The sequence below is a fragment of the Oncorhynchus tshawytscha genome, linkage group LG25, assembly GCF_018296145.1.
Source record: "Oncorhynchus tshawytscha isolate Ot180627B linkage group LG25, Otsh_v2.0, whole genome shotgun sequence".
In the NCBI taxonomy this organism is placed as follows: Eukaryota; Metazoa; Chordata; class Actinopteri; order Salmoniformes; family Salmonidae; genus Oncorhynchus; species Oncorhynchus tshawytscha.
In genome coordinates this window covers 12,316,945-12,339,271 of record NC_056453.1, presented here as the reverse complement: position 1 = coordinate 12,339,271, position 22,327 = coordinate 12,316,945, and the positions used below count along the sequence as shown (strand labels likewise).

The following is a 22,327-nucleotide window of genomic DNA, read 5'->3' as shown; positions in this document are numbered from 1 at the left end:
TGTGTTCATCATTCTAGATGCAGCCGGTAGCAACAAGAAGAAGCACTATGATGTGTGTGGACCCAAGAAGGACAGGAAGACACAGGACACATGTATCAAGTGCAAGAAATACATTTGCAACACACACAGTGAAACTCTGTCCCTCATGTGGTGTGTAGACCGGCCTTAATTTGTATTCAATGGGGCTCATTTATCATTTCCATAAAATACTCTAATGTAAAATTTGGCCTTCCAATTTTTTCAGTTCAAAGCAATAAACATCAATAGTGATGAAAACCTTGTTCAATTTATATTTGTTCAAGATAAACATGATTTATTCCACCCATGTCTTGATTATAATTGATTTTTACCTCCAAAAAAACGAATGGTGCTTTTATTGATAAATGTGACCTAGCAGAGGTAAATGTCAAATATTAACCATGCATGCTGTCTATATTGCTTGTAGTTGATATAAATCAACATTTAAGTATTTTTACGTAAATTGTTATGGCTGTATTGTTTTAAAACCCAACGTTGTGGATCCATCAGATCCGCGAACATTAGGTGAATAACAAAAACATGAACACCACACAAAGGTTAATAAAAAAATACACATTTTAATCTTGAAATGTAACTACGACTATTGTGAATATGTCTACTTCATTTATTTTTTAAATATTTATTCTCGAAATTAAATGTAGAGATTATTCTCTAAATAATGACTCTTTATTCACCAAATTTGATTTTGACTTAATTCTCGAAATATTGCTTATTCTCGAAATTGTACCATTTAAAAAAAAAGTACTCTCCAAGCAAAAAAATGTATCCAAGAACCACCACCCATCGCTGTTTATTTTATTTGTTTATTTTTGCTTGGCCATAATTGTCCATAATCCATTTACTCCGTAAATACGAAGATTGATTTCAGTAGTTTTGAGTAAAAGTACATTTAAACACGGCTGTATTTCACTCATTGTTTAAATTCAGCCGCCAGGTGGCGACATTTACCATCCTGTAAAATGTCACGGAAGAGAAAAGGGAAGGTTTCAAAAAAAGATTACTGGCACGTTAACCTACCAGCTCACTGCAGGTCAGTACAAATACCGAGGATTTGGAGAAAACAGCGGTGGCAATTGACGTGGGGATTTAACCCCCTTCCGAACGCAGTGCTGGGCTGAAAAAGGTACCAAAATATGTCATCGATGTTCTTAATTATTGCATGATATCGCTCACTGTCGTATTTATTGGAGGAAACGTCTGGACATGTCCTCAGTCACTCTGGACCTAATGGCTAAACAGCTATTCGTTTTGGTCTGCTGCATTCCTTTATGAAATAACACATTGGGGAAAACAATTTTTGTCAGCCACATCGTTGTTGCAAATGAAACATTAGCTCGATTTTAGCTATTGATGCTGTGTTGTTATCTGGCTTTGATTTGCCCTGCTGGACAGTAGCAACAATGTGTGAACGTATCAAAAAGTTGTATGTCGCACCTGCAGTAGAATTTAGCTTAAGCTCGATGTTTTTATCTCCAATGTGTCCCCCCCCCCCAATTCCACACGTAACAGTAACATGTTGCTGGAAACAATCGGTTGGGACGTTATTGTACACATGTTGCGACAATGTTGCTATTTCAAGAGAAGAGTTGCCTACGTGCAGCTCGTTCAGAAACATAGCTGCGGGGTGAAGTTAGCTGACCCAACTCATCTCCATTGTGAAGGAAGTTCATTGAGTTTAGTCAGCTACTGCAGGGCCAGAATAATAAAATACCAGATGTGGAAAATGAAACTCAAGCAAATGTAACTTCCCTTTATTACCAATCTTTAATTTTGCAGTCAGACTCTGGTTATTGGAGGTAGGGCTTCTAAGAAATATATTTTTTGATAGGGGAGCTCCCAAAATCCCCAGCAATGGGGGAGGGGCATGAACGTGGCAGACTTGTCTCCCCTAACTTCACTCCCTGGCCTGAACCTCTCCAACAGTAGGCTTGGCTATACATTCAGTTTATCACTCATTGACTCAAACATTCCCAGTCAACTGCTGGAATACGTTTTATTCAACCAATTAAGGCAGCTTGTAAACAACATGGCTGTCAGCGTGTGTTATTGAACAATTATAAACCGTTTTAGTGAACAGTACTCGCCGATTACAGACACATCGCCTCTGCGTGTCCTCACGAGTTCTCTTAACCTAATAGCCTAGCTGTTGGTAGTCTTGTAGAGTCACATCTCCCACATTCCAGACCATTTGGTGATGAGACCTACTTTACATTTTCCTAGACAGGGTTGAGTGATGGGTCATCTGTCCTGGGCCTCTGTTTATGTGTTGCATGTCTGTTTCAAGGGTACCTATCAAATCCAGACCAACATGAAAGTAAATTAAGCCCATTGGCCTGTTTGTTTACTTTACTGTACCTTCTGCACTCCAGCCTTTTGTGTGAACTTGTGCACTCTCCCAGGTATTTAATTGCCCATCGTAAATACTTGGGCTGCCCAAAAGGCTGGTGTGATGTTGTGTGTGTGGGAAATCAAGCCTTACCCTCCCACCTTGACCCCCCCCTCTGCTCCTCGCACTCCTTGGGATGCAGGCTGCTGCTTGCACTGACTGGCATGTGTACTCCATCATCCTAAAAGCCTCAAATGCCCTCTGGTCAGACAGAGTACTGTCCTCTTTGTCTCAAGCGGTCACTGTGTGACTCAACAACTGAGTGTCAAGTCTGTGTTTTTGTTGTTGTAGATAGACACTGTATAATGAAAACAACATGTTTTTTTTTCATAGACTAAAAGTAATTGAAAATCCTCGCTTTGAGTCTACGAAGTGTTTTTTTTTTAGGAGCAACACGAGTTACACAATAGTAATTGTGTAAAGAACTAAGGCCTTCTGGGAGCAGTGAAAGGACCAGAGTGGGTCACGCCGGGGGCATGAGTTGGCATTGGTTACATAGTCACTTAGTGGGTTCTGGAGGCAAGCCTGGCAAAACCATCTCCCAGTGTAGGCAACAAATTAATAGGAGCTTCTGCTCAGCCAGTTAGCATGCTGAGACACGCAAGTGCCCTTACATCTCACAGGTATTAATATGATACGTAACAGACTAATAACTTGTCTCCCTCTCTCTTAATATGATACGTAACAGACTAACGACTTGTCTCCCTCTCTCTTAATATGATACGTAACAGACTAACGACTTGTCTCCCTCTCTCTTAATATGATACGTAACAGACTAACGACTTGTCTCCCTCTCTCTTAATATGATACGTAACAGACTAACGACTTGTCTCCCTCTCTCTTAATATGAAACGTAACAGACTAACGACTTGTCTCCCTCTCTCTTAATATGATACGTAACAGACTAACGACTTGTCTCCCTCTCTCTTAATATGATACGTAACAGACTAACGACTTGTCTCCCTCTCTCTTAATATGAAACGTAACAGACTAACGACTTGTCTCCCTCTCTCTTAATATGATACGTAACAGACTAACGACTTGTCTCCCTCTCTCTTAATATGATACGTAACAGACTAACGACTTGTCTCCCTCTCTCTTAATATGATACGTAACAGACTAACGACTTGTCTCCCTCTCTCTTAATATGATACGTAACAGACTAACGACTTGTCTCCCTCTCTCTTAATATGATACGTAACAGACTAACAACTTGTCTCCCTCTCTCTTAATATGAAACGTAACAGACTAACGACTTGTCTCCCTCTCTCTTAATATGAAACGTAACAGACTAACGACTTGTCTCCCTCTCTCTTACAGACCCCTGTGCAGCAGTGCAAAGATGGTGCCGAGGGGTGTCTGGTGTGTGTTGTTGACTTGTCTCTTCTACACATCCTCCGCTGACAAAGATTTCTTCACCTCCATCGGTAAACATCCCCCTCCTTCTATTTTCCATGAACAATCCTTTATAGACCCCTTTATTCAGTAGGTTTAGGGCAATTCCACGCTCATGTAATTGCGCGGAGACGTAGATTTTTTCCCCCCTCTCACTTAGTGAATGCCAAACAAAACCGGTTGATTTCAATGTTTAACAAACCATACAGCTCTTTGCACATAGACTACTTATAACAATCGGAGAGCATGAGACTGTAAGGTTCCATCTGAATTGTTGTCAAAATGTAGTTATTGACACAGCCTTGTTCTGTTCAATGTTGTCTACCGATATAGTACTCTAAATACCCCCAATTCATGTTAAGCTTAAAAGAATACAAGATAAAAAAATTGCTGACACTATTCAAACCAATGAGAGTTCGGGACTTTAAGGCCAATTATCTCATCTTTTTGCAGATAGAACCTTATAGTCCCAAGCTCTCGAATTTACACTAAACGTTTAAAATAAAAACACATTTACTGGAAGAACTGCAGATGCAAAGTTTGGTAAGAGAATTTCAGTCAAATCTCCCTCTGTTTTTTACGTGTCCACGCTTTCCAAAAACGATCTGCTCCGAATGAAGATTTAACGATGTCTGCAGAAAGAATGGGGTGTCAGCTAGGACATGACACACAGGCTTTTTAAAATAATCTGTTTTGGTTATCAAACTACTGTAAGTGAAGTGGTTTCACACCCGGTAACAGAATTGCGGTAACAGAATTGCGGTAACAGAATTGAGTCGTGGGTCCCTGACCTGTACTGCACAGAAATGCATTATTACGGTAATGAATGCCATTCTCTTCATGGTGATGTATCCTAAATAGGTACACAACGGTATAAATATGCAATATCCTACTTTGTATATTTGGATATTATTCTACACACAGGCTATTATTTTAATGAGCTCTGCCACCACATTTGGTTGGTCCGAACTGGACCAAATCTGAACCATGTCTACGTTTCATAAGTTTGGACATCAAACTACAGCACAGTAGAGCTCAAGTAGAGTACTGTACAGTCAAGTAGAATATAGTTCATTACAGTTCAACACAGTGCATTATAGTGTACTCTAGTGTGCTCTACTGTGTACTGTACTGAACTATCTCTACTGTGCTGTACAAACTTGTGAACCCATATGTGGTTTGTGACCTATGATTTCCCATTGTAGCTCATTCAATATCAGAAATTCAGTTACTGATTTGGGATCCGAATTTTGAGTTTTAATCACTTTATTGTTTTTATTTATTTAACTAGGCAAGTCAGTTTAAGAACAAATTCTTATTTACAATGACGGCCTACCCCGGCCAAACCCTAACTCGGACGACGCTGGGCCAATTGTGCACCGCCGTATGGGACTCCCAATCACGTCCAGTTGGGATACAGCTAGGAATCGAACCAGGGTCTGTAGTGACGCCTTTAGCACTGAGATGCAGTGCCTTAGACCGCTGCGCCACTCGGGAGCCCTTAATTAATATGAATTCAATTATAACTAAATTAATACTTCATGAATTAACAAAATTGATATCAGTATAAACACTAACTCATTGACAGGTCTACCTTTACTTGTTACTTCTGTGCACTTTCATTATCCTCCCTCCTCGTGAGGGAGAGAAATTACACAATATAAAGATGTGGGTTTTTTGGTAATGGAATTTCAAGGCACAAAGGCAATGTTTCTTAAACTTACAAAATGCAGAAACATTTCTCCAGTGCTTTAATAGAAGTGTTGATATTAGTTGCCAGGGGTCTTCGCCACAACGTTACTGTGTTTTGACGTGTCTTTTAATACCTCTGAAGATGTTTTAATGGGAGATGTTTTCTAACACAATGTTCCCCAGAAATCTAAAGCCTTTGCTCATTCCTCGTTTTTAGGATGGAAAATGGTTGAGGAATGTATACATGCCTTAGTTCACAAAAATATAGACTCTTAGCTTTTATTTGACACCCAGTTTGATATGCTCCTATAATCTTCACGTTGGGGCTCATGGGTCTTTTTTTGTTGTTTTGTTTTTTACATGGAAATGACTTTTATCACTACCATCCTGTCTTGGTCACAAACCTTAACCCTAGGGGTAGAAATGTGTTTATCACAGACATAAGCTTTGCAAACATGTATAGCTCTTCTATGTATTCAACATTTATACAACCTTTGACCCCGGTTTCACTTGTGTTCCCCAGGTCAGATGACAGATCTGCTGTACACAGAAAAGGACCTGGTCACCTCTCTGAAGGATTACATCAGAGCAGAGGAGAGCAAGCTGGAGCAAGTCAAAACGTGAGAGGAGAGCCCCCCCCCCCTTAGTCGCTTTATCTCTCTAGCCCTATCTCGCTATCTTTGTCACTCACTCTCAAATGCCAAGATAGCTACTCTCTCGTTCTTGCTCACTTTACTCTCTCCCACACGGGCATACACACAATGGTATAAATACTAAGAGAATCATTTTCCATATCCTTCTTCACAATGCCACCTGTACAACAACACCCTCAGTGGGTATCATATTGCTGAGGGTGTCATATCACTTTACAATGGGCCCGGCTAACAAGACACCTAGTTTTCCTTTCCGGCTTATTGTGTTACTATAAAGAGACACCGTTAATGAACCAACCGGGTGTGTCAGGTCCAGGACATGACGCAACTGATCTCTTTATCTATTGCCTTTCAATTGTGCTGAGGGACAGGTTTGCGTTTATGTTTGTCTGTAGAGGGAGTACATGAATACGATGTAGATGTATGTGTGTCATATGTAGAAATGCAATCAGACAAGGAATCACTGTTTGCTTCCAGGAGTCGTATACTGAATGTGTTTTCCCCTCCGCGACGTGTCCAGGTGGGCTCAGAAGCTGGACGTGTTGTCGGCCACGGCCACGCAGGACCCAGAGGGCTTCCTGGGCCACCCGGTCAACGCCTTCAAGCTGATGAAGAGACTCAACACAGAGTGGGGAGAGCTGGAAAGCCTGGTTCTCAAGGACATGTCTGATGGTCAGGGTTACTCACAGGCCTCTATTATAACGACTGTATACATGCTCTATTACCACATAAAGATTCATCCTTCCAAATTATTGCTAAGTGCTAATTGACAAGTTATTTTTTTCAAACGATATAATCAGTGGCATTCTTTTCACTAAAGTGATGGAACGGGGTCTTTTTCCACTCTGGGAGGAACAAGATTGCTCTCCAAGCATCTTTTAGCATCTGTACCACCTTGAGGGAAGATCTCGTATAATAGAATTGAGCTTTGCAATCTTTCCTTCCCATACTTCAGGGTTCATCTCCAACCTGACCATCCAGAGACAGCACTTCCCCAATGATGACGACCAGACGGGGGCAGCCAAGGCCCTGATGAGGCTGCAGGACACCTACCGGCTGGACACGCAAACCATCTCCACGGGAGAGCTGCCTGGTGAGGGGTGATGGGGCAGGGAGGTAGAGGCTAGGGGCTTGAAATCTATGCGTCACATGCTTTGTGAACAACGGGTATAGATTAACAGTGAAATACTTACTGATGGGTCCATTTCCAGCAATGCAGAGTTCATGATAAAATGGAAATAGTGACACAAGGAATAAATACACAGTGATTAAGGAGTGAAAATAATATGGTTATCTACAGGGGGTACCAGGAACATATAGGTAAGGGTAAAGTGACTAGGCAACATGATAGATAATAGACAGTAGCAGCAGCGTGTGTGAGTGTGTGTGTGTGTGTTGGGGTATCAGTGTAAGTATATGTGAGTGTGTGGGTAGAGTCTAGTGTGTGTGTGTGTATAGAGTCAGTATAAGAGAGTTAGTGCAAAAAAGGGTTAGTGCAGGTAGTCCGGGTAGCCATTTGATGAGCTATTTAGCAGTCTTGTTTAGCAGGCTTATGGCTTGGGGGTAGAAGCTGTTCATGGTCCTGTTGGTTCCAGACTTGCCGTGCGGCAGTAGAGTGAACAGTCTATGGCTTGGGTGGTTGGAGTCTTTGACAATTCGTTGGGCCTTCCTCTGACACCTCCTGGTATAGAGGTCCTGGATGGCAGGGAGCTCGGCCCCAGTAATGTATTCAGCCGTACGAACCACACTCTGTGGTGTCGTGTGCCTTGCAGTTGCCGCACCAAGCAGCCAGACAAGATGCAGCTGTAGAACTTTTTGAGGATCTGAGGGCCCATGCCTAATCTTTTCAGCCTCCCGAGGGAGAAGAGGTGCTGTCATGTCCTCTTCACAACTGTTAGGGTGTGTGTGTAAACCATGTTAATTCCTTAGTGATGTGGACACCGAGGAACTTGAAGCTCTCGTCCTGCTCCACTACAGCCCCGTCAATGTGGATGGGTGTGTGCTTGCCCCTCCATTTCATGTGGTCCACGATCAGCTCCTTTGTCTTGCTGACGTTGAGGGAGAGGTTGTGCTGGCACCACACTGCCAGGTCTCTGACCACCTCCCTATATGTAGTCATTTAGCAGACCCTCTAATCCAGAGCGATTTACAGTAGTGATTGCATACATTTCATAAAATTGTCTCTCGTATTGGTCCTCTGTGGGAATCAAACCCACAACCCTGGCGTTGCAAGCTCCATGCTCTAACAGGCTGCCTCATCATCGTTGGTGATCAGACCTACCACCGGCGTGTCGGCAAACTTGATGATGATGTTGGAGTTGTTAGACCACACATTCGTGGGTTAATACTGAGTTCAAGGAGACTAAGTACACACCCCTGAGGGGTCCCTGTGTTGATTTAAAATAAAAATTAATTTAAAAAATTTCACCATTATTTAACCAGGTAAGCTAGTTGAGAACAAGTTCTCATTTACAACTGTGACCTGGCCAAGATAAAGTAAAGCAGTGCGACACAAACAACAACCCAGAGTTACACATGGAATAAACAAACGTACAGCCAATAACACAAAAGGAAAAAAAAGAAAGTCTATATACAGTGTGTGCAAATGGCGTGAGGAGGTAGGCCATAGTAGCGAGGTAGTTACAATTGAGCAAATTAACACTGGAGTGATAGATGAGCAGATGATGATGTGCAAGTAGAAATACTGGTGTGCAAAGGACAGAAAAGTAAATAAAAATGATATGGGGATGATGTAGGTAGATTGGGTGGGCTATTTACAGATGGGCTATGTACAGCTGCAGCGATTGGTTAGCTGCTCAGATAGCAGATGTTTAAAGTTATTGAGGGAAATATAAGTCTCCAGCTTCAGCGAATTTTGCAATTCGTTCCAGTCATTGGCAGCAGAGAACTGGAAGGAAAGGCGGCCAAAGTACGTGTTGGCTTTGGGGATGGCCAGTGAAATATACCTGCTCGAGTGCGTGCTACGGGTGAGTGTTGTTATCGTGACCAGTGAGCTGAGATAAGGCGGAGCTTTACCTAGCATCGACTTATAGATGACCTGGAACCAGTAGGTCTGGCAACGAATATGTAGCGAGGGCCAGCCGACTAGAGCATACAGGTCGGAGTGGTGGGTGTTATAAGGGGCTTTGGTAACAAAACGGATGGCACTGTGATAGACTGCGTCCAGTTTGCTGAGTAGAGTATTGGAAGCTATTTTGTAATTGACATCGTCGAGGATCGGTAGGATAGTCAGTTTTACGAGGGTATGTTTGCAGGTGTGAGTGAAGGAGGCTTTGTTGCGAAATAGGAAGCCGATTCTAGATTTAATTTTGGGTTGGAGATGTTTAATATGAGTCTGGAAGGAGAATTTACAGTCTAGCCAGACACCTAGGTATTTGTAGTTGTCCACATATTCTAAGTCAGAACCGTACAGAGTTGTGATGCTAGTCGGGCGGGCGGGTGTGGGCAGCGAACGGTTGAAAAGCATGCATTTGGTTTTACTAGCGTTTAAGAGCAGTTGGAAACCACGGAGGAGTGTTGTATGGCATTGAAGCTCGTTTGGAGGTTAGTTAACACAATGTCCAAGGAAGGGCCAGATGTATACAGAATGGTGTTGTCTGCATAGAGGTGGATCAGGGAATCACCCGCAGCAAGAGCGACATTGTTGATATACAGAGAAAAGAGTCAGCCCAAGAATTGAACCCTGTGGTACCCCCATAGAGACTGCCAGAGGTCCGGACAACTGTTTTGACACACTGAACTCTGTCTGAGAAGTAGTTGGTGAACCAGGCGAGGCAGTCATTTGAGAAACCAAGGCTATTGAGTCTGCCGATAAGAATACGGTGATTGACAGTCGAAAGCCTTGGCCAGGTCGATGAAGACAGCTGCACAGTACTGTCATTTATCAATGGTGGTTAAAATATTGTTTAGTACCTTGAGCGTGGCCGAGGTGCACCCGTGACCATCTCGGAAACAGGATTGCACAGCGGAGAGGTACGGTGGGATTCTAAATGGTCAGTGATCTGTTTATTGACTTGGCTTTCAAAGACTTTAGAAAGGCAGGACAGGATGGATATCAGTCTATAACAGTTTGGATCTAGAGTGTCACCCCCTTGCCTGACTGCGGCAGCGATCCAATCTTTAGGCATCGATATGAAATATATGGTTGAACAGACTGGTAATAGGGGTTGCAACAATGGTGGCGGATAATTTTAGAAAGAGAGGGTCCAGAATTTCTAGCCCAGCTGATTTGTACGGGTCCAGGTTTTGCAGCTCTTTCAGGACATCTGCTATCTGGATTTGGGTGAAGGAGAAATTGGGGAGGCTTGGGAAAATAGTTGCGGGGGGTGCGGAGCTGTTGGCCGGGGTTGACGTAGCCAGGAGGAAAGCATGGCCAGCCGTAAAGAAATGCTTATTGAAATTCTCGATTATCGTGGATTTATCGGTGGTGACAGTGTTACCTAGCCTCAGTGCAGTGGGCAGCTGGGAGGAGGTGCTCTTATTCTCCATGGACTTTATAGTGTTCCAGAACTTTTTGGAGTTAGAGCTACAGGATGCAAATTTCTGTTTGAAAAAGCTAGTATTTGCTTTCCTGACTGACTGCGTGTATTGGTTCCTGACTTCCCTGAAAAGTTGCATATCGCATCGCGGAGACTATTCGATGCTAGTGCAGTCTGCCACAGGATGTTTTTGTGCTGGTCGAGGGCAGTTAGGTCTGGAGTGAACCAAGGGCTATATCTGTTCTTAGTTCTAAATTTTTTGAAAGGGGCATGCTTATTTAAGTTGGTGAGGAAATAACTTTTAACCTCTTTCGGGGGTGTGAAATGCTACCGTTCGACCTGGCCAACATCCAGTGAAATTGCAGAGCGCCAAATTCAAAAACAAAGATACTCATTATAAAAATTTGTGAAGCATACAAGTGTTATACATCGGTTTAAAGATGAACTTCTTGTTAATCCAACCACGGTGTCAGATTTCAAAAATACTTTACGGCAAAAGAAAACCATGTGATTATCTGAGAACAGTGCCCAGCAGACAAATCATTGCAAACAGTTAGCAGCCAAGAAGAGAAGTAACAAAAGTCAGAAATAGCAATACAATTGATCACTTACCTTTGATGATCTTCTTATGGTAGCGCTCCCAAGACTCCCTGTTACACAATAAATGTTTGTTTCGTTCGATAAATTCCCTCTTTATATACAAAAATCTCTGTTTTGTTTATGTGTTTTGTAATCCATTGGAACAAAGCGCGGTCACAGCATGCAGACGAAAAATCTAAAAAGTCCCATAAAAGTTTGTAGAAACATGTCAAATGATGTTTATAATCATTCCTCAGTTTTTGTCATAAATAATCGGATCATATTTCAACCGGACAATAGCTTCGTCAATAGAAAAGGAGAAACAAGAAAGGCGCACACCCGGTCACACGCTGGACTCATGTCTGGAAATTTCCACTGTCCTCTCATTGAAAGTGGTGTTCCTCCCTCATTTCTCAGAGTAAAAGCCTGAAACAATGGGGATCGTGAACTGCGTCATAAGTTTTTGTATGGTGGATAGGCTTTCAATGGAAAAACAGGCATTTCAAAATAAAGGCACTTCCAGGATGGATTTTCCTCAGGTTTTTGCCTGCCATATCAGTTCTGTTATACTCACAGACATTATTTTAACGGTTTTGGAAACTTGTGTTTTCTATCCAAATCGACCAATTATATGCATATCCTAGCTTCTGGATCTGAGTAGCAGGCAGTTTACTTTGGGCACACTTTTCATCCAAAATTAGGAATGCTGCCCCCTACCCTAGTGAGGTTAAAGAACGACCAAGCATCCTCGACTGACGGGATGAGGTCAATATCCTTCCAGAATTGCAGAGGGAATGTCCAGGGAGGTGTCACCTGAGCTTGGCGATGAGCTTGCAGGGGACTATGGTGTTAAATGTGAGCAGTAGTCAATGAAGCATTCTTACCTTGGATATTCCTTTTGTCCAGGTGAGTGAGGGCAGTGTGGAGTGCAATATCTATGGATCTATTGGGGGCGGTATGCGAATTGGAGTAAGGCTAAGGTGTCTGGGATGGTGGTGTTGATGTGAGCTGTTATGTTCTGTTAATTACTGATGTCCCCTTTAAGGATGGAGCACCCTTGGACATGCGCAGTGTTGTTCTATGTTATTCTGGTACTAACTCGTTTGAGTAAATGTGAAGCTCCAGTTCAATTGCTTGTAATTCCGAGTCTTTCTTATTACATAAATAAGTACTAAGTGTTAAGACACTACATGAGCCATGACCAGCCTTTCAGAGGCGATAGATATTGAGGCACCTACTGGCTGGAAACAGACACACCATCTCCATGAGGGAACTGCCTGGTGAGGGGGGTGAGGGGCAGGCAGGGAAAGGCATGTGGAGGGAGCTGCATACCAGGAGTGGATTAGCCGTGGGCGTGTTGCCGGCGGAGGTTCTGTTATAGCTTCAGTGATTGCTGCTCCTGCTACTGTTACGGAGGGAAACCTTGCACAGGGCTCACAACATGCAGTGGAAAGCCCCATTTATTCCACATGAAGTCTTGAAATCCCATGTAATGCCATGGAAATGCACTGTATGCAAATGCTGCCGAGATGGAATTTTTATGCTGATGAGATGAGTCTATGTGTGTGTCGGATGCGTGTGTGTCACTCACTCATGTCTACACACAGGAACCAATACGGATGTCACTATGAGCCCGATGACGGTGGAGGACTGCTTTGAGCTGGGGAAGATAGCCTACTCTGATGCAGACTACTACCACACGGAGCTGTGGATGGAGCAGGCTCTGAAACAGCTGGACGGGGGAGAGGAGTCCACCGTGGACATGGTGACCATCCTGGATTACCTCAGCTACTCTATCTACCAGCAAGGGGAGCTAGAGAGGGCCCTGGACTATACCAAGAGACTGCTGAAATTGGGTGAGTGGATATTTGTGTTTCATATGCGTTTCATGTCTTGATTGTAATGCACAGGACAATACTGAGTAGATTCTCATCTTCAGTCCTAAAAGTGTCTGCTGTTTTCCTCAGACTCTGCCCACCAGCGAGCCAATGGCAACCTGAAGTACTTTGAGTACCAGCTGGCCAAGCAGAAGAAGGTGGAGGCAGAGGAGGGCCTGAAGGAGAAGGAGGAAAGAGAGAGGGAGAAGCGGGAGGTGTCTGAGAAGAAGGGCAGACCTGCAGACTACCTGCCTGAGAGGAGGAAGTACGAACAGCTGTGTCGCGGCGAGGGCATCAAGATGGTGAGAGGCTGTACTGACCACTGGTGGCACTTTAAATCGGAGGACAGACTCCTAGTAGTAGCTGGAATAGAATAAATGGAAATGGCTTCCATGTGTTTGATACTATTCCATTCATTTCTTTCCAGCCATTACTATGAGCCATCCTCCCGTCACCAGCCTCCACTGGTACTAGCACACACACTCTGCATGCACAACTTCTAATGGCTATGTATTTTGATGTTTAAATGGCTTAAGTCCTACTCGTCTTGAAAGGCTTTATATTGATCATGGAATTTCACTGAACGAAAATATAAATGCAAAATGTAAAGTGTTTAGGAACTTTACATTTTGGGGAATGTTCCATGGAATGTTCCATGCGCATATTTCTCTCAAATTGTGCGTTCAAATGTGTTTCAACCCTGTTAGTGAGCATTTCTCCTTTGCCAAGATCATCCATCCACCTGACAGGTGTGGCGTATCAAGAAGCTGGTTAAACAGCGTGATCATTACGCAGCTGCACCTTATGGACAATAAAAGGCCACTTTAAAATGTGCAGTTTTGTCACACAACACAATGCCACACATGTCTCAAGTGAGGGAGTATGCGATTGGCATGCTGACTTGAGGAATGTCCGCCAGAGCTGTTGCCAGAGGATTAAATGTTAATTTCTCCCAACGTCGTTTTAAAGAATTTGGTACTACGTCCAACTGGCCTCACAACCGCAGACCGCGTGTATGGCGTTGTGTGGGTGAGCGGTTTGCTGATGTCAATGTTGTGAAGAGAGTGCCCCATGGTGGTGGTGGGGTTATGGTATGGGCAGGCATAAGCTACGGACAACGATCACAATTGCATTTTATCGATGTCATTGTCAATGCACAGAGATACCGCGGCTCGATCCTGACGGCAGCGGATGAATGTCGTGCCATTCATCCGCTGCCGTCACCTCCGGTTTCAGCATGATAATGCACAGCCCCATGTTGCAAGGATCTGTACACGATTCCTGTCCCAGTTCTTCCATGGCCTGCATACTCACCTGACATGTCACCCATTGAGCATGTTTGGGATGCTCTGGATCGAGAAGTATGGCAGCGTGTTCCATTTCCCGCCAATATCCGTCAACTTCGCACAGCCATTGAAGAGGAGTGGGACAGCATTCCACAGTCCAAAGCAGCCTGATCAACTCTGTGCTAAGGAGATGTGTCGCACTGCATGAGGCAAATGGTGGTCGTACCAGAGACAGACTTTTTCTGGGCCACGCCCCTACCTTTTTTTAAGGTATCTGTGACCAACAGATGCAAATCTCTATTCCCAGTCATGTGAAATCCATAGATTAGAGTCTTATTTATTTAAATTGACTGATTTCCTGATATGAACTGCAACTCAGTAAAATCCTTGAAATTGTTGCATGTTACATTTGATATTTTTTGTTAAGCCATATGCTCATCCGAGAGAGAGACCAGTTCGATGTTTGGGCAGGACAATAGGGATCTTTTGGCACACTTTCCTCTGCTGCGTGAATCTCCTTAATGATTCTCTATGTCCTCTCTCCTGCATACACCGCTCCCTGCTTCTCCCCCTGGCTCTGCTTCAGCCTGTCTGTCTGTCCATAGATGGATCTGTTTACTCTAGTCATTATGTTTGGCAACGAGGCGGAAGCCTGGATGAACAAGTGTGTTCGTGTGTGTGTGGGTTAGAGTGGGTGTGTGTGTGTGCACTCGCTGAACCGTGCCTTGATAGATTCTAAGCCAGTAGCTATAGCAATGGCCAGAACTGTGAGAATGTCCCATATATGTCCCGTAATGTTTGGGTCAGATACCATAGCAAATTATCTGCAAGTTTGTGACCTCGGGTGACCCTCTGTGATTTATATATGATAATGATCTCTCTGTCTCTCTGTCTCTCTCTCCCTCCCCCTATCTCAGACCCCACGGCGTCAGAGTCGTATGTTCTGCCGTTACTCTGACAACAACCGTCACCCCCTATACATGCTGGGTCCCGTCAAGCAGGAGGACGAGTGGGACCGCCCACGCATCATCCGTTACCATGACATCCTCTCCAACAGCGAGATCGAGAAGGTCAAAGAGCTGGCCAAACCCAGGGTGAGTTCAAGGTCCACCCTCAGGGGAAGGCAAGGTCTGGGGTGTGGTAAGGGTTGCAAAATTCCAGTAATTTTTCCAGTTTTCCCCAAATATTCCAAGGTTTTCCAGAATTCCCATTTGGAGGAGAGTTTTGGGAAAGTCTCCGGGATTTTTCAACCCTTAAGTGTGGTAGGCGTTAAAATCAGTGGAGGCTGGTGGGGGTGCTATAGGAGGACAGGCTCATTGTAATGGCTGAGATGGAGTCAGTGGTGTAAAGTACTCGAGTAAAAATTCTTGAAAGTACTACTAAATAGTTTTTTTGATATCTGTACTTTACTTTACTATTTATATTTTGGATGACTTTTACTTCACTACATTCCTAAAGAAAATGATGCCGTTTTTACTCCACACATTTTCCCTGACACCCAAAAGTACTTGTTACATTTTGAATGCTCAGCAGGACAGGAGAATGGTGTTGTTCACACACTTATCAAGATAACATCCCTGGTCATCCCTACTACCTCTGTGTTGGAGAGTTCCCCTGGCTACCTGTAAAAAAAAAAAACATTTAAAAAAATGTTTGCTTTACATAAGGAATATGAAATGATTTATGCTTTTACTTTTGATACTTGACTATATTTTAGTAATTACATTTACTTTTGATACTTAAGTACTCAAGTACTATTTTACTGGGTGACTTTCACTTTTACTTGAGTCATTTTCTATTAAGGTATCTTTACTTTTAGTATGAACATTGGGTATTTTTTCCAGCACTGGATGGAATAAATGGAACGGAGTCCAACATGGTTTTCATATGTTTGATGTGTTGGGATACGGTCCCATTTCTTTTATTCCAGCCTTTACAATGAGCCCGTCTTCCTATAGCTCGCCCCACCAGCCTCCACTGGTTAAAATGTGTGTAATATGCACGTTCCATTGCTGCCATAAGAACACTGGGGATGCCCACTCTGCCTGAGGACCTGACTGTGTATAATGTGTGTGTTTTTGTTTATTTGTTACACACTGGCTGGATAAGAGCAACATCCCACTTGCTTGGCTCATACAGTAGTATTTGATAGCTCGGTTTGAACTAAAAGGGAGTTTTGACTCGGCAATGAACGTCACCTCAAACGATCAAACACATATCTGACTTTCGGATAAATCGTGTATTGATGTCAATGATCGAGATCCATAACTCAAGCTGTGGTTCAGCTCTTGGAGAGGGTAAGGGAACCCAGCAGGGACACACAGCACAGACTTAATGTAGCCTAGTAGTGTATGTGGGTCCAGCAGCCAGCCAGTGTGTAACAGGGATTGTCCCTGTAACCCGTGTCCTCTCGGCCGGTTGGCTGTTGGCTCCACAGCTGCGCCGGGCCACCATCTCCAACCCCATTACTGGTGTGCTGGAGACCGCCCACTATCGCATCAGCAAGAGGTAAGACCAGCAGGCAGGGATGGGCACAACACTGTAACCCAAACCGTGTCTCTGTCTGTAACGCCAAATCCCTCTGCACCCCGCATCCCCTCCGCTTCGGGCAGGAACCTTGGCAAAAGCACAACAGCTAGTCGTGAACTCTACGACTTAAGCGTAGAATGAATATAACTGATTGTACACAATGCCTAGTGTAAATTGATAGTTTGTATGTTTGGGGAACTTGTGCTATTATTGCCTGAACAAGTTACTTTTTTTGTGAAATGTAGATATTTAGGGTATATTGGAAGGTAGGTTGATTTTGAAGAAGGTATAATTCTGGGCCCGTGCTCTTGCCAAGACATCCTGCCACTTCTTTGATCATAACAAGAGGGAGGAAGAGGAGACTAGTATCCTCTGCTTGTTATCTGACTCCTTTAACAGTAATCGGGGTTCCGTTAGGGGCAGTCTAATATCTCATCTTCCTTTTGTAGCATCTCAATTAAGTTTGACAGTGGCCATTACTAGCCATTACCTGAGTGCAAGCTCAGCAAGTTGTTTGCTGCAATGGTTTTAGACGGCATGCCCTGGCTCGGCATCAGTCTGGCTTTCATACAGTTGCTTGGCTCATTCAGTGACCATCTCTCTCTATCTCTGTCTCTCTCTCTCTTTCTATTTCTCTGTCTCTCCTCTTCCTCTCTGTGTGTCTGTCCTCCACTTTTGTGATCTGTGACTAATGTGAACCGTCCGGGAGGTAGCTAAGGCGCGCCACCGTGCATGACCCCCAAACAGGGAAACTCACCACGGCCCATTACAGAGTCTCCAAGAGGTAAGGGGTCAAAGGTGAAGGGGAGGGGAGGGGCCTGCATGAGGCCCTGTCTGCCCTTTCACGCTGCTCATCCCTCCCCCTCACCCCTTTGTGGACCTTTGCTTACGGATACACCTCCCTCCCCCTGACCTATCCAGTCAGATTCCTCCCTCCCCCTGACCTATCCAGTCAGATCCCTTCCTCTCCAACTCATCAGATGATAGACATTATCAGCATGACAAGCCAAGGTAGTTCTACCTGCTCTTTTTCTTTGAAAACCTGAAAAAAGTCCTTGTGTTATCTTGGTGCAGGCTCCGGTGTATCTTACAGAATGTTATTTCAGCGTGTGGGTGGAAGTCAAAGTTGAATTCCTCTTACAGGAAGTTGGCTGCCGGGCCCCTTGGCTCCCTTCAAGCCTGTTTGATGTGGAGCGGTTATAGAGCGCCCCCTTGTGCGGATAGATTGAGCTGAGGCGAGCAAATGGAAACATGGTGGTGACCATGTTCTTTTCCTCAAGTCCGATACCCCAGATTCTAGTTTCATAACGACCTTTGATCCCCTTCACCTAAATGAGTTAAATACATTAAGCGTTGTGCTCATTAAACATGCAACGTTTTAATGAATTATCTTAGGGCCATTAGTTATCCGGGTTCTTAGGCTGTATATATTTGTCTTTTTGTTAGATGAATGGTTCAATCAACCAGTCTGATACAGCAAACATATTTGTAACCGTAGAGCCGATATAGCTGCTGATGGCACATTTATATCTGAGGATTTGAGCCAGAATTCTGGCTGTACTCTCCTAATAACAGCACTTCAAAAATGGCCCAGAGTAATTCAACACACACACACACACACATTTCTACTTCAGTATGTATGACTAGATTGAGCCACTTCAAGGCATGTCTTATTCATCTATATAACATGCACAGGCTACGCTAATTAGCTGGATGCACATAGGACACACAGGTGCGGCTCCTATCCAATGGAAGGATGAGATCTTGGTCTGCCCAGTCTACTCTGCTGCCTGCTTGACACTTAACAGAATCTTCTGTTACTCCCATACCTTTCTAATCCAATATGTTTATATTTTACGTAGAGGGACAGAAGGACTGGGGTCTGTTGTCAAATGAATAACCCCAAATGGTTACTCTGCCTCATCTTCCTTGGCGAGAAACAGTTAGTTTTCATTAACTAAGGGGATTCTTCAAATAGAAGCATATCAAAAGGAGAAATGAAAAAAAAAAAAACATTTTGCTTTGAGACTTGTGGATAAATATGGGGTTCCCTTGAAGCATTCTGTCCCAACCAGCCTGTTTCCTTCTCCTACACCCTTCTAACATACAGTACTAACGCATGCAGCCCATGCTCATCTGTAATAACGTTAGTCAGCTGCCTGGCTGCAATTGATCATAAATCCAGGAGGTATTTTACGACTCAGAAACTCTCCGTCTCTCATTATAGTGCGTGGCTAACCGCCTATGAGGATCCAGTAGTGGACAAGATAAATCAGCGCATTGAGGATATCACCGGCCTGAATGTCAAGACAGCAGAGGAGCTGCAGGTAACACAACAGAACATCCGGTTGGCTGAGGGAGTTTGGTAGGACTGGCAGGAGTGGATACTCTCGCAGTACACCTATAGGGTTTAGCAACCAATGGTGTGAATATACACTGAGTATACGAAACATTAAGAACGCCTGCTTTTTCCATGACATCGACTGATCAAGTGAATCCAGGTGAAAGATATGAATCACTTATGTACTGTGTGTCACTTGTTAAATCTACTTGAATCGGTATAGATGGAGGGGACAGGTTAAAAAAGGATTTTTGTGTCTTGAGACATGGATTGTGTATGTGTGCCATTCAGAGGGTGAATGTGCAAGACAAAAGATTTCAAGTGCCTTTGAACAGGCTGTTTGGGGATTTAGGCTGGTTTTATGTATAGCACTTTGTGACATCTACTGATGGTTAAAAGGGCTTTATAAATACATTTGATTGATCGTTCAGGAATGAACTTTACTGCTGTTTGCTACTTAGGAAGAGCCAATGAAAGACTAGTGTTTGTACTGTGAAGGTAAAGCGGAAGGAAAGGTCATTCTACAGTATTGAACACGAGTGTCTCTAATGACAACACAGCATCTGTCACTGTTCATACCCTCTCTTCCTCTCTCCCCAGGTGGCAAATTACGGCGTGGGCGGGCAATACGAGCCCCACTTTGACTTTGGGCGGGTAAACAAGGCTTCTCTTTCTATTCTGGTCAGGGAACTATGACGTACATGACCGAGAGTCAGTGGGTGACTGTTGATGGCTGGCACACTTGTAGCTACTGTTGTTAGTGGGTTCATATCTGGGTGGTGTTTTTGCCTTGAGTGTTATTCAACCTTAGACCCTTTGTGTTTGTTCCCTGTCTTTGCAGAAAGATGAACCAGATGCATTTAAAGAGCTGGGCACCGGGAACCGCATCGCCACCTGGTTAATTTACGTTAGTATCTCTGCTTTATACATGTCCATTAAGCAATTCGCTGTTTCAAGGTCTCTTTCATAGCTATGGATACACTTTCGATCTTCCATTTACCCATGTGTAAATCGATCTCATTTCCAAGATTCCATTAAACAGCAATGGGGTTCAATTATGTTGAACTTGAAAAATCACTGCTATTAGAGTGGTACGCATGACGGATGGCTTGAAGACGCTCTCTTCTCTGTTGCAGATGAGTGACGTGCCATCAGGGGGCGCCACTGTCTTTACAGACGTGGGAGCTGCAGTGTGGCCCAAAAAGGTGAGACGCACAACTGTGGTGTTCACATCGCATTCTTTTCCTGTGATGATATTTGAACGCTAAATCAGGAACGGTGTCTTTAATGAGTGTATATGTAAACTGTTGTTTTCAGGGAAGTGCGGTGTTCTGGTATAACCTGTTTGCCAGCGGGGAGGGTGACTACAGCACGCGGCACGCAGCCTGCCCCGTCCTGGTGGGCAACAAGTGGGGTGAGCCGACCTGTTTCTCATTACATCCTTTAATCCTGTCATATTACCTACACCCTGAGAACTTCAGGTCTGCCTGAGGGCAGAAATGACCTTGTGTCCGGTCGGCGACCTGTTTGCTCCAGCAGTTAACCAGTGGGTCCTTTTTCCTATGTCATGTTTTTTGATGTGTGTGTTTATATGTCCACCTGGCTTAGTTTTCATCTTCTCTCTCCAGTGTCTAACAAGTGGATTCACGAGCGAGGCCAAGAGTTCAGAAGACGTTGTACTCTGGACGAGTCTGACTGATCAAACGGAATAAAACACCTTTTTCCTAATCCTCGTCTTCCTCTTCCAATCCCTCCTCCTGGACCCACCTGACTCTCAGCCCTGTGCACGCTGGGGGGTGAAGTGCCCTCTGACCTCCCCACCCCCTTCCTCTCCTTCCTTCTCTAAAAACTCAAGAGTTCACTCAGTGGTCCTCTGAGGCTCTGGCTGCTCATGTGATCTGTCACATTTAATTTTTTATCTGGTGTGTGTGTGTGTGTGTGTGTGTGTGTGTGTGTGTGTGTGTGTGTGTGTGTGTGTGTGTGTGTGTGTGTGTGTGTGTGTGTGTGTGTGTGTGTGTGTGTGTGTGTGTGTGTGTGCGGTTCACCAGTCCCAGTCTGTGCCTTCTGTTGATGGGTTTTGCACACTCAGACTGCACAGCTGTCTTAAAACCTGGGGAACTTGTATTTAACTCTCACCCTTTAACATGGACTTTTATGTTGATACTATCAACAAAATACTCAATTAACTAGTTCAGCGTTTCCCAACTCTGGTCCTTGAATACCCCAACAGTACACATTTGTATTGTAGCCCCCAGACAAGCACACCTGATTCAACTTGTCAACTCATCATCAAGCCCTTGATAAGTTGAATGAGATGTGTTTGTCCAGAACTCCAACGAAATGGTGTACTGTTCGGAGGACTGGGTTCGGAGGACTGGAGGACCGGAGTTGGGAAAACACTGAACTAGAGCAATCAACACAGCTGCTTCTCCCTTTGCAACTTCCTGCAACATGACATATTTTCATGTGCACTTCTCGTTTCCTTACCATCACTCCAATCCTCTCCTCGCCAACTGTGACCCAGCACACAGAGGGACATGACCAGTCATAAAGGCACTGTCAGACTCTCCCACGATGTCCCCCCTTCTCCTCCTCTCCCTCTCTATCAACAGGTCAGAATCAGATGACCCCCACATATCAAGCCTCCTGGGATTTAAGACACTTGACCCATCCTGGTCTGACCCGCAGGGCATACACAGGGCTAGACTGGGGGGGTCGTCGTCGTCGTCGTCGTCGCTGGAAAGATGGAGGTTTATTGGTTGGTTGTGCTATGACAGTCAGGGTTACTCAATAGGCCAAGGCTCTAAATAATGGCGTTTCTAGTTGTGTACGCGTATGAAACAATGTGGTGCAACCTGACAGGGGATCACCAATGTAACTGCAAAGACTTGCTATAATGTGACCGTGCTCAGAAACCATTCTTTACATTGTTGATGGAATCTTATATAGTACACTATGCACAGGGTCTGGGTTACTATCGGACTAAGGGAAGGTCTCTGAACAGTGCTTATGACAAGTGATTATCACTGATTCACTGTGATATATTGACAG

General features: G+C 44.1%; 1 protein-coding gene across 3 annotated transcripts; it reads left to right on the top strand.

The window, feature by feature from the left end:
• Positions 1 to 1,010: 1,010 nt before the first annotated feature.
• LOC112224239 (prolyl 4-hydroxylase subunit alpha-1) lies at positions 1,011 to 22,006 on the top strand. Of its 3 annotated transcripts, XM_042305943.1 has the most exons (16): positions 1,011 to 1,162; positions 3,746 to 3,852; positions 6,036 to 6,132; positions 6,686 to 6,837; positions 7,121 to 7,258; positions 12,851 to 13,099; positions 13,211 to 13,422; positions 15,324 to 15,500; positions 16,844 to 16,914; positions 17,654 to 17,719; positions 19,163 to 19,262; positions 19,877 to 19,930; positions 20,118 to 20,183; positions 20,413 to 20,481; positions 20,594 to 20,690; positions 20,905 to 22,006. In XM_042305943.1, the coding sequence occupies exons 2-16, from the start codon at positions 3,768 to 3,770 to the stop codon at positions 20,973 to 20,975; spliced, it is 1,704 nt and encodes a 567-aa protein (XP_042161877.1). In that variant the 5' UTR covers positions 1,011 to 1,162; positions 3,746 to 3,767; the 3' UTR covers positions 20,976 to 22,006. The 3 variants fall into 3 exon arrangements, with proteins under 3 accessions (XP_042161877.1, XP_024243442.1, XP_024243441.1); XM_024387674.2 differs by lacking the exon at positions 16,844 to 16,914 and having other exon boundaries at positions 17,649 to 17,719; XM_024387673.2 differs by lacking the exon at positions 17,654 to 17,719 and having other exon boundaries at positions 20,905 to 22,005.
• The last annotated feature ends 321 nt before the right edge of the window (positions 22,007 to 22,327 follow it).